The sequence below is a fragment of the Chelonoidis abingdonii genome, chromosome 5 (genome assembly GCF_003597395.2).
Source record: "Chelonoidis abingdonii isolate Lonesome George chromosome 5, CheloAbing_2.0, whole genome shotgun sequence".
Taxonomy (NCBI): Eukaryota; Metazoa; Chordata; order Testudines; family Testudinidae; genus Chelonoidis; species Chelonoidis abingdonii.
In genome coordinates this window covers 140,941,920-140,954,715 of record NC_133773.1, presented here as the reverse complement: position 1 = coordinate 140,954,715, position 12,796 = coordinate 140,941,920, and the positions used below count along the sequence as shown (strand labels likewise).

Genomic DNA, 12,796 nt, shown 5'->3' with positions numbered 1-12,796 from the left:
CTTCCTGCCAACTCGGTGGGTCCCTGTAGCCCACAAAAAGTATGGTTGTCTAAGGCAACAGGATCTAGGGAATAACAGGCAGAGCAGCTAATAGGGAATTGCTGTTGAAATTCTCAAGACACAACGAAAAGGCAGAGTAAGAAAAGTGCTCTGAGTTAGGAAGGGGCAGGAGAAACATCCAACCCAGATGTATGTCATAGAACTCAACCGTCCTTTGGCTATGGGACTAGCATCTCTTTACAAACTAAGCTGAAAAAAATACCCCAATGTCTCCCTGAAGGGGGAAAAAAGCAGGAAGCAAAATAAAGACATTTTAACCAGATTTTCTGCTTTTTATTTCAGAAGAAAGTTTTGCATTATTTACTTTGTATTTATGTACACGTACTTCACATTTGTGTTTAGAATGTACCGATTTCCCATAATTCTCTTGTTCCTGCTTAAATTAGCTGTTATTTTACAATACAAAAAAATTATACCAAAAACCTGCAGTCCTAAATGCATGTATGTATAACACCCACAATCCCCAGCAACGAAAGAGTTTACAATACTTACTCGATATTTACATATGAATGCAATAAACGCTAAATTATACATATTAACAAACTAAGCTTGAGTCGGAACACAGATAAGGACTGTAAATAACTACAGAACAAAAGAAAATTAAGACAGAATTAGTTCAAGGATCTTAGTGTAAAGAACATTTAGTGTGCACAAATTTCAGAGTAATATAAAACTTTTTTTTTAAATTTTTATTTCTTTTTTTTTAAAAATGGACCGATGTATTTTACACTCTTCCACAAATAGATTTGTGGTGGGTTTTTTTGTTTTTTTTCCTGGTAAACTTTTGGAGTGGATGGATAACAAGAGGGGGAAATGTCTTTAGTACTTGGAAGACGCACAAAGGTAGTTTATTGTTTTAGAAAGACACAGTAAATTGGGCAACAATCATCCTGGATCCAGAAGCAGAATAAACAGCACGCGTGCTATTGTAAGCATTACTAGCACATGATGAACTTACTTATTTCAAGCAACTAGAACAGAACACAAGGTCATGACTAAAATTATCTACAGCATGTCAGAAAAGTAAAAGCATCTCTTATCCCTCTTTTGCCTCCAGTCCACCCCAAAAGCTAGTGCATATATATTCAAAAATGAGATGGAGTTGCACCCTAGCATATGAAACATGCACATTTCTTCATAGAAATCTCCCAGCTTACTTTAGGAGTGCATTGTAAAACTGTTGCATTCCCAAATGAAGATTTAAGATTAAAAAAAAAACAATGCCCCGAGATTACCATGGAAACTTAAATGGCTTAGATTAAAAGTCGCTCCTGACACGTACCATCAGTTTTTGTTTTAAGTTCAGTGGTGCAGCATACACATTTACAAATACAATATTTAAACCACTGTGGCAAGCCAAAAGCCAGCAGATTCAAAGTTCCATTTGACACTCCATCCTGAATGTAGGCTTTTATGAAAAAGAAAAAAAATCTCTAACATTCATGTCAATTCAGGATGGAGAATTAGCTGTCTTTGAATTGGCATCACTGGTTTGTGTGAAAACCGTACAGTTTTATTTCAGTCCCTTGGGGGAGGGGTCATGTATTTCACTAAGGGGTCATTTAAGTTAAATTCAGGCCTGGCTAGACGAACACACACACTATAAACCCAGTAAATTATATTTTGGTACAGTTTTGCCAGATAGAGCATGACATACAAGAACAATATTTAGTATGCATTCTGCAATTAAGGAAGTATATATCTGGCACATGACACCTTTTATGGCCTGTCATTCTTTCACTATACAATATCACCATATTTTGGTACATTACATATTGGGAATTCACAGGCACCATGCACATCTGTACATTGGCATTTTTGCTACAGTATGTTTTTAACCTCACAGCTCTAAGAGAGACTTGATGGGTGGGGGTACCCATAAATCTTCCTCTGTGTACAAATTACTGACAAACATGACTGCAGGGTCTGCCTGTACCCTATCAGGCATGCTAAAATATGCAAATGAAATTCTGGTGAAAAAACTGGAGCAGGTTTGTGAACAAAAACTGGTTTCAATTAATGTATTTTTGTATCACTAATTGATACAAATTGACTTTTCTACAATAAGGAGGTTGCAACATTTCCAGTTAAAAAGAAAAATACACTTCTGAAAGAATAAAAATGTTCCTGGTGAACAGTGTGTGACTTTGTATACCAGATTTCACCCAGGGTTATAAAACCCCTGAAAATAGTGATTTGGAATGGAATCTCTAGCACAGTCTTAATGGTAGAGGCTTGAACAGCACACCACCGACTTAATAATCTTATAATAGTGGCTGCTTTAAGTATAAATATCACCTTCTCTAATTGTTCTTTTTTAAATGGAAAAGCTGTATTTAAAACTACTTTGCTTATATTGTTCAAGTGAAATGCATTTAAATACATAAAAACGTCAGGTTACGCCCTCCCTGCTTTCTACTGCCAGGTATCATGAATTAATGCAATGACTTTTTAAAGCTCTGGAAAGTTACCTAATCATATGAAGAAGTTAAGACAAAACTCATACATAATTTAAAATGCATCAAAAATACATTCGATATTTCTGTTTTATATACACGCTAACTCTTTCCATATTCTGCACACTACTGTATAGTTTATGTACAAATGCAAAATTAGTGTGTTATTTCTCATTTATTTACAGAGTCTCCCATGAATTACAGGTGGTTGTTTTTTTAAAGAATTCCCTCCCCAACTCCCAATCATCCACTTTTGATGTTGGTACATTGATGAAACACCTGCAGTTTGTTTTCTTCTCTGCATCCCATCCCCTCCCCTCCCCTCTCTCTTCACCCCTTCCCCAATAATTTATTTTGAACTGGGATGAAACTCCTTGCAGCTAAGATATGTATGAGAGTTCTCTTTTCCCTTGTCCGTATGGAGATAAGATACAAAGGAGGGCGAAAGCCTAAAGGATCTTTTTGTTTCTCTTATATTAATAAAGTCTTATTCCTCTATTTACAGTTTTTGGCTCAATTAAACTTAATGTTGATCAATTTTGCTCATCTTCCTTATTTTTAACATCTGACCCTTAACTCCTTTCTTTAGAGTGTTCTGGGCATGCTTCCGCTATAAGCAATTGAAACAACAATCTGAGCGTAAGACAATTCTCTAAAAGGGAACAAAGGATTTTTTTTTTAAATTAAAAATAATTTCATTTAATGGCCCCCATTTAGCAAAGCATTTCTTTACAGGGAAACATCTAAGCATAGGCATAACTTTAGGCACCTGCTTAAGTGTGTCCTGAGTAAGTATGGACTTATACATAAGGTTAAGAGCCCTCCTGAACTGTAGCCCATGTTCGTTTTCCCAGTGAGATGGGTAATGGGGTAAGGGTCCATGAATACTAGATCTGCATCTGAACTGAACATTTGTGAGGTAATTAAATATACAGGGGGGAAATTTTACCTTGTGTTATTTCTCTGGTGCGGTCTAGCCTGGGGCAGCCCTATAAACATGGGAAGTTGCAAGTTCTTTTGGGAGGTGACTCTGAGGTAATCTGTGCACCAGCTAATATTCAAGTTGACTAAAAACCTTCACTCCACAAAGTTTCTCCTTATCACCCCCTCCTGAGGACATTAAACTTACAGGTTTAGAAATAGATTTTTAAAAAGATGGGTTTTTAACAAGAATTTTTCTGGACTGTTGTATTTGTTAGAAGAAGATTCATTAGAGTTCTTGTGGGCCGCAAACGTACAGACCAACTTACAATCTTTACCACCACCACTCTTGTTTTGAGATGCACAGTGATTTATTTTCCTATTCAAATGTTACACCTCAAAGAAAGAATTCCAGGTTTTGCAAAAACTGATGGATATGTTGCAGATTGCCAAAAACACAAAAGAAAAAAAAAAGATGCAGTTATTTCAGTTTTATCTTGGGATGAGGGCACTAACATCAAACAATATTCAATAGTTACTTTGCAGTTTACATTTTTCCCCTGCAATCAATTTATTTTTCAGTTAGTAAATAATATCCCAGCCAAAACCAGACTCAACCCCAGTGCTCTGAATGGAACTAAACTGACTATAGTTATTTAACAATTACACCTTGTTTGGTACCTTAACACAACAACATCTGTGTGTCAGCATCAACATTGCAACTACACTTGGCTGTGGTGTGGTAACAAAGTCTGTTAGTTAACAGTTACACTTTAGGCTTAAAAGCACTGGGGATACCGAGAATCTGCACCTCCTCTTATGTCAGATTCTAACGATTACAAGGTAGGCTGAACTTTGAGTCTAATAAACCTCGTCAGCTTCATTTTGAGGCTTGACTGCAAAAAGCGTTCGTAAGTATAATAAATCCCCTGCTACACAAAGCCCTCTTCTACACCTACCGAGTGTATCCTACCAGCAGTACGGCTCCCTCAGATGTCCAAGGCAGCTACCTCACACTGTACGGTCACTGGCGGTAATTCAAGATTGAACATTCAAACAAGAGGCCAAATAGAGCTACTATGTTTTTTTAAAATAAAATCCTCAGACCAATAGGGCCTAGAAGAGGACCACCAATAGGGTGCAGTCCTTGTCCACAACAACAGGGAAGGCCAAATGGGCAGAAAAGGACTCAAAAGATAACACCAAGGGATAATTAGGTAACAGGCCACAGGTACATACAACTTCCATTTATGCCAGCTGGTGAAAACAGCAGCATTCACATAAAACACAGGAACTCAATTCCACTTTCCCCCCAAAATGCTGCCCCCAAGTTAAGTCGTTCCTTGGATGGGAAAATGCCCTCATCTTCCCTGACTACAAATGATGCATTACAAATGGCACAGATTGCTTTAGGTAACTAATTTTTACAGGAACATAGGAAGACAATTATGTAAAAACCTGCAGGTACTAATTCCCTCACTTCCTAGATCTGCCTGAGTCTAGGCATTTGTGGGCATGTATTTCAACTGGATTAAGACAATAGAAACACTAGTGCTTTAGAAAACTACATTCAACTTTGCAAAGATTGAATTCAGTGTAAACAATGTACAATATTCAATCTTTGCTTCATTCTTTCCTAGCTTGATGCTATATACTGAGCTGGACCATAAATGACAAAAAAAAAAGAGCACTAATTAAATAATGTGGGAATAAACAGAAAATCTTTGAAATTATTACATCTGAAATGAAAGCAACAATGAAGTTTAATATTGTTTTCATGTGCTGAGGGCTGAGACTTACCTGGAAATGCTGCATCTTTTTTTTTCCCCTTTCCCTCCCCTTCTCCTTTTGGCACAGTTTGATAAATACATGTACTATAATGCACTTTCCATGCATAAACCTGAGTGTCATTTATGTTTGTACTACTGTTTTATTTACATTGACCTTCAGTGGTGGTGATTAGAGGTTACTGGACCTGAAATCTTTTTTTTTTTTTTTTTTTTTAAACCGGGGGAAAAAACATTGAACCATATGTCAGTAAAACTTAAGTGGAGCAATTGTCAAACAAAGCCAACTACCAAGTGTATGAGAAAAAAAGCTGGGTTCAAGGAAGTTGCATTTTCCATATATTTTTAGTCTCTTTTGTATCACAACTGTAAAATCTTTCTTCTTCTCCTTCTCCTATGTGTTACTGGTGTTTAAAACCCTAGAGAGAGAGTTTATGATGTCCATGCATCAAATACAGGTTCCTGGCTGTGCCGGGGGCTGTTGTTTCCGATTTCGTACTGCTCCTGATTTCTCTTTGTAGGCAATTGGCATTTGTTGTGAAATGTCTACCAAAGCGCTGGCCACTGCAAGACCTGAAGTGGTAAATCAAGGTGGTTACAGAAGTGAAAGTCTGTGGACTGCAGCTGTATAAAAACTTATCCAAAAAGTGATTTATTTATTCTTAAAGAAGCATTTTGATTTGCAGATTAAACTTGACAGGGTACTCGGAAGCAAGCTATTCAATAATGTGCGTTTCCATCAAAGTAACTGCTTCCTGTCACCCGCCAAAGATAATCTTCTGAACATAAAAACCGGGATATTAATTTAAATCGCTTTTATTTGAAGCTAGTAATCATGCCACAGAAGAACAGCAGTTTCCTGAAAGCACTTGGGGATGGCAGGTCCATTATGCTTCACAAGCACTCTGCAACCACACCTTCCTGGTCTGAAAAATAGTCACCCTACAAAACTAGCCACAGATGAAAGAAAACCAAAGCATTTACCTAGACATTCTTGAAGGTCTGGATCTGGCCTCTGTTTAATCCAAATCCCTAACTACCCTCCACTGAGCAACATGAGAACCCAGAAGCAATTTACACCCTCTTTTAGTCCCTTCCTCCCCTCACCACACTGACTTTGCTGGTCGCTAAAAATCTTGTCCTGACCATCCTCCAGCTGCATGCAACAGAAGCTGTTCTAGAGGCTGGCTATATCTCAATTCCTCACAAAGGGACCAATAGCTGAGGGGCTGGGAAAAGCTTGTAGTTTTGGGGGACTGTGTGTGTGAGAGAGAACAATCACATCTAACCTGATTTCCCTCATATAAAGTGTTGGGACAGGAGTGGGAAGAACAGCATCCAACTGCTCCATGCTCCCATCAGAAAAGAGAAAGAAGCAGGGCATGGCCTTTGAAGGTCAGACAGGTGGACCTCTCTCTGTGGGGGGAGTTGGGGAGGCAAATAAAGCCCTTTTAAAAGTAACAATTGAAAACTTCCAGCCACTTGTGGCCCCTGTATTTTTCCCAGTGGCTGGTGTTCAGATGAAATGTATCCCTACTTCTTTTAAAACACCCTGAGGTGAAAACAAAGACAGATACCACAGCATATGGCTCTGAATTTTCACCAGTGATTACTTTGCACAAGCTCAGTGACAAGAAAAGGATCAAACCTCAGTTACAGTAAACCTAGCATTTTCACTGTTAGCAGAAGTTGTCTGACAAACCCTGCACGTCCGTTGTTTAGGGCTTAATTATGCTGCCCTAACTCGAACTGAGTAGTTCCTTACTCTGCTAGTGAGCCCACTCATTTCAAAGAGCTGACTGGAGAAGTAAGGTTCAACCCAACTGGAGTCAAACAAATTAGATTACCTACTCTGTAAAATAAATTCCCACTGACTAGGGAATTTTATGTATTCCTGAATTAATCTGTATCAGAGGGGAAGCCGTGTTAGTCTGGATCTGTAAAAGCAGCAGAGTCCTGTGGCACCTTATAGACTAACAGATGTTTAGGAGCATGAGCTTCCATGGGTGAATACCCACTTCGTCGGATGCATTCACCCAGGAAAGCTCATGCTCCAAAATGTCTGTTAGTCTAGAAGCTGCTACAGGATTTCTTTGCTGCTTTTACTGAATTAATCTGTAAGACTCAGAGACCATGGTGATGGGCACAGTATAAATACCTAGACAGATTAGAAACATGTCAAAGCATAATGATATCATTCACCTGACTGCCCTGGCGGCGGGATACCACCCATTCCTCGAGGCAACCTCACAAATACTGAGAGGACTGCTGCTCTGTTTCCAAAACAGGGCTCCAGCGCTATTGGTTTCGGAACAGTCTGTAGCAAAAAAGAAAGAAAGAACATTGTTTGTTTGTTCCCGCCTGTTCCCTCACCTTTGTCTTGTTAGACTGTACATTAAAGCTTCAGGGAATGAACTATGACTTTATCTATGGTTGACTAGTGTCCAGCACATCGTTGTCAAAACTGAAATCAATATTATGAACAATCATAATCCTAGTCGCCATAACAAAACACATTTACTTAATGAAGTCTAGTGGCTAAAAATCAAGTCTTGCACAAAGCTTCTGTGTATGAAGTCTTACACTATTTACTCTCCTTGCAGGGGGTTCCAAGGCATAGAAGGAGAGAGAATGTGTGTGTAAAATATAACTTTGAGAGACAAGGATGACAGGTGAATAAATAAGTGCAAAGGGGAAGACGGCCAAAGACACAAAGAGCAATTCAGTACCCAGCGCTCACCGGTGCGGAGTGGGAAATGGGTGTCTGATCTTTCTGCCATTTAGAAACCACCCCAATGTATTCCTATAACACTGAACATTTCATTTGAAAAGGTGAGCAGCTAATGTCAGTGGGTTTTGTTACTAAAAAGACAAGGTAACAAAAAAGTGACAAGCGTATCTGCCTTTTAGAAGTAACAGCTCGCGCGGATATAAAAATACATTGTCATCTGACCCTGCAGGATCAGGGCCTATTTGCTAACAATTATGCACGTGCTTAATTTTACTATGGAACAACTCTGCAGTAAGTGAAGAATGTGCAATTATTACATAAACCTTAGAGCTCAGGTACGAGGGCGAGCTCTTGCCTCTCTTGCTTCATACCAGCAAACAAACTGAGGTGGACTTTCTATCTGTTATGCTCTGTGGCTTCTAGTTTTCTGTTGATGATGAACACACAGCACCTAGTGGATTCTTTGATGCTAATTAAATACTTATTGTTAAATACTATTAAATACTTACAGTTGCACACATACAAAATGGGAAATGACTGCCAAGGAAGGAGTACTGAAGAAAGGGATCTGGGGTCATAGTGGATCACTATGTATCACTTCTGTTTTAGTCCTCCCACTACAGAAGAGATGTGGACAAATTGGTCCAGCAGAGGGCAACGAACATAATTAGGGGGCTGGAGCACATGACTTACAAGGAGAGGCTGAGGGAACTGGGGTTATTTAGTCTGCAGAAGAGAAGAATATGGGGGGATTTGATAGCAGCCTTCAACTACCTGACAGGGGGTTCCAAAGAGGATCGAGCTAGACTGTTCTCAGTAGTGGCAGATGACAGAACAAGAAGCAATGGTCTCAAGTTGCAGTGGGGGAGGTCTAGGTTGGATATTAGGAAATACTATTTCGCTAGGAGGGTGGTGAAGCACTGGAATGAGTTATCTAGGGAGGTGGTGGAATCTCCATCCTTAAGAGGTTTTTAAGGCTCAGCTTGACAAAGCCTTGGCTGGAATGATTTAGTCAATAGTGTAACACTATTGAAAACAAAAACAAAACAAAAAAACAAAACAAGCAAACAAAATAATTCTGGGATGTATTAGCAGGAATATTGTAAGCAAGACATGAGAAGTCATTCTTCCGCTCTGCTCCGTGCTGATTAGGCCTCAAGTGGAATATTGTGTTCAGTTCTGGGTGCCACATTTCAGGAAAGATGTGGACAAATTGGAGAAAGTCCAGATAAGAGCAACAAAAATTATTAAAGGTCTAGAAAACATGATGTGTGAGGGAAGATTGAAAAAAATTCGATTTCTTTAGTCTGGAGAAGAGAAGACTGAGAGGCGACATGATAACAGTTTTCAAGTATATAAAAGGTTGTTATAAGGAGGAGGGAGAAAAATTGTTCTTAACCTCTGAGGCAAGGACAAGCAGCAATGGGCTTAAACTGCAGCAAGGGAGGTTTAGGTTGGACATTAGGAAAAATTCCTAAGTGTCAGGGTGGTTAAGCACTGGAATAAATTGCCTAGGGAGGTGGTAAAATCTCCATCATGGGGGATTTTTAAGAGCAGGTTGGACCAACACTTGTCGGGGATGGTCTAGATAATACTTAGTCCTGCTTTGAGTGCAGGGGACTGGACTAGATGACCTCGAGGGCCCTTCTAGTCCTATGATTCTACTTCATTAGGCATAAAATTGTAATACTGTATTTAAAGGCTCAACAGAAACTCAATATAATCCAAGACTCTAGAAAGGGAACAGGAATCGAACAATGCAATTCAATTACTGGTGCCTAATAAAAAAGGATACAACAGCAAACAAAACTAAACTTTAAACTATTTTTATATTTCATATGAGCCCTAATGATTACAATGATGATTTTCTAGTCTTTTTGAAGTGTAGATAAATTCATATTTTACAGCTTAAAACAATATAAAAGGCAGTCTATAAAAATCTGCAGTCATAAGCCAGCCAATCTCCCCCATCCAAAAGAAAAAAAAAAGAATCAAACTCAAAACAATTATTGTTCTACAAAGCAAGTGAGCATGTGTGTGTGTGGGGGCTATATTATCCAACTGGCAACTCAATTACTACAGGTGATGGAGAGAGCAGAGGGAAAGCTTCTTGAAAACTAAAGCAATACACTACATCCAGCCTTCTAGCCTACTCAGTGGAGAGGAGATGCTGGGCATTTAAAAGTTTATTTGCTATCTCTGAAAAAGAAAAAAATCCAGGCAAAAGTTATATTCCTTCCACTGTCCAAAAATGCTACTAAATGTGTGGGGTGTAACTTAGTGCTGCAGCATTAGCCCGGTGCTTAATCTTTCTCCAAGTGTTAGCAACAATAAATAGCAAAGCCCCGGGAGAATACAATGGCATGGAACAAAGCAGTGGGGTGAATGAAATGTTGGAGCAACATACAGAATTCACTTGTTTTATGATCTAATTTTAATTTATTCTCTTTGCATTACTCTTGGATTATAAAATACCTTTTCTACTCCATTCCTTCCCTAAACAGAAATGCTAGATGCTACCCTTTTCAAATGGAAGCATTATAGATAACCTGCAGTGTCATGCTAGTGATTCAGCAGATAGCCATCTTCCTTCTGCCAGTACTGAGTCAAAGCCTGTATAATAATGAGGATGTGCTGTTCTATTGGAAGTGATATCTTTTGAGTGAGATACAGAATACATCCTGATCTGCTGTAGTCACTCAAAATTCAATGCAACTTTCACAATAGTGAAGTTAACCCTCATGCTCTGGTTAATTTCTAAATTAAAGTACTTACATTCTGTCTCCCTAAATGTCTACTTCAGATTTATTTACACATGGCATTCTTCTCTTCCTGCACTAAACTGATCAGAAAAGCTATGTGCTGTTAAACAGCTGTCAATTTTTCACCACAGAGGTGGTTGCATTTCCGTGGTGAATTAAGAGATTTGTGAATATACAATTTGTAAAATGAGGTAGCCAAATTGATTGTTTTAGGATATATTTGGAAGAAAGGGGTACAATAAATGCACTATCATGTTGCTTTGGATAACTCCAGAATAAGTGCTATGTACTGCCTACCACTGTGCACTGTTTTGATAAGACAGGCCCGACATTAGTAACAACAAATATAGCATATAAAACAGAATCAAGTCTAGTGAATTTATTTTTGACAGCACCAACTCGGTCACCTGCTTTTTGAACTGTGACTTGCATGACACCTCATCTTCAGCTTGTGTTAGTGAGGGCCAAAAGCAAAAACCAGCGCTGGGGTACAACTCATGCATCAGGCTATGGTAATGTTCAGTTTGATGTAGGCAATGGCTCAGCCTGTAGAGAAGGACATACTATGCCTTCTCTCACATCACGCAACTGATCACTGGAGTCTGGGGAATGTGGTCTACATATATGTAGACAAACTAGTGAATAAGTCTATCTTGACTGTGATCTCACCAACTGTCTGCAAAGGTGGAGCTGGCATCACCATGGGCCTAGACACTACCATGTTACATCTTGGCCTTTCACACATAGTAAGGGAGTTGGACGCACTAGTCCTATATTCATATGGGCCATACCAAAGAAGCTTGTCTTACTGGTAGTGCATGACAGGCTTCCAGCTGGTCAAGAACTACTTATAACCATTTATTTGTACAGCACTCAACACAATAGGGCCCTGAGCGTGAGTGTGATTTCCGGGTGCTGCTCTACAAACAAACAATATGCAGCCAATGGGGATAGCTTGCTCAGACTTCATCATGTTATTACATGTCTGCCACAGACAGTCCAAATATAGTCCAAGCTTTCCCCCCTCCCAGCCAGTAACCAAAGGACTAACTTGCTCAGCTTCCTAATTTCCCCCTTCTTTCCCTAACAGAAATTCCAGCTACCTCCAGTCATCTCCCCTATGACTCAAGCTCCAAATGTCTCATGCAAACTACCCCACTTCCCTTGGAGACTGGAGTCCTGTGTTATGAGATTAGGGCTGCGACTGGTAGGCCATTGAATTCTCACACTGGAGATCCAGGTCCTCGTTCAAGAACAGAGGGAGGCAGACAAAGCATGGACACCGAGCGAGGCTTGCACTTTTTCCCTTCTGGTGATGATGAATTATTGTGTTTTTGTCTGCTGCTATTTGCCTCTTAAAATATGACTCTCCAAACTTTGTAACACCTCTCAGTAGCAGGTTCACCTGAAACAAATCACTATGGGGACTCTGACACTGAGTATTTTGCTAAGCCTATCATTGAAATATAAAAGCAACTCCTTTTTATTAAAAACCTAATGATACAATAAAAGTGCATATTATGCAGATCTTTGCTAATTAGGTGCAGCCCTCAGACTCTTGGCACATCACCAGCGCTGTCCTTGGTGTCCAAACACTTGGATGTCCACATTTTAAAACCACATAGGGTCTCTCAGTTAGAACAGATGGCCAGGGATTGTGGTTAATGGGATACAAAAGATTTCACCTTTAGGACACTGGTTCAAATGCACATTCCTATCACTGCCATCTGATGGCCCATCAGAAATAAGTTGGTGCTCTTAGTCTACACATCACATAAGCACCCTTGTTGGCAGTTTCAAAGGTACCAAGGACTGAATGGCAAAAAGACTTAGGCCTTGGCTACACTTGGAGGTGTGCAGCGCTGGGAGTTACTGTGTAGGGACAGCGCTGCAGTGTAGCCACACTGACGGATACCAGCGCTGCAGTGTGGCCACATTTGCAGCACTGTTGGGAGTGGTGCATTGTGGGCAGCTACCCCACAGAGCACCTCATCCCATTTTGGCGCCGTGGGTTGTGGGAAGGGGACGGAAGGGTGCGGGTCATTCCGCTTCCTGTCCCAACGCCCCGTGATGCATCGC

The 12,796-nt window shown here is 39.8% G+C and overlaps 1 protein-coding gene across 2 annotated transcripts in view; it reads right to left on the bottom strand.

Annotated features, from left to right (window-relative positions):
* ATRN (attractin) overlaps positions 1-12,796 on the bottom strand; it is a 427,246-nt gene that overhangs the window by 121,820 nt on the left and 292,630 nt on the right. The window contains exons 28-29 of one of the 2 annotated variants that reach the window (XM_032765825.2): positions 7,427-7,541; positions 321-5,797 (exon numbers count right to left, since the gene is read on the bottom strand). The exons of the other annotated variant lie outside the window; for it this stretch is intronic. Coding sequence (XP_032621716.1) covers positions 5,673-5,797; positions 7,427-7,541 — 240 coding nt within the window. The 3' untranslated portion in view covers positions 321-5,672. Of the gene's footprint in view, positions 1-320; positions 5,798-7,426; positions 7,542-12,796 lie in introns of those variants that run through there. 2 annotated transcript variants of the gene reach the window in all.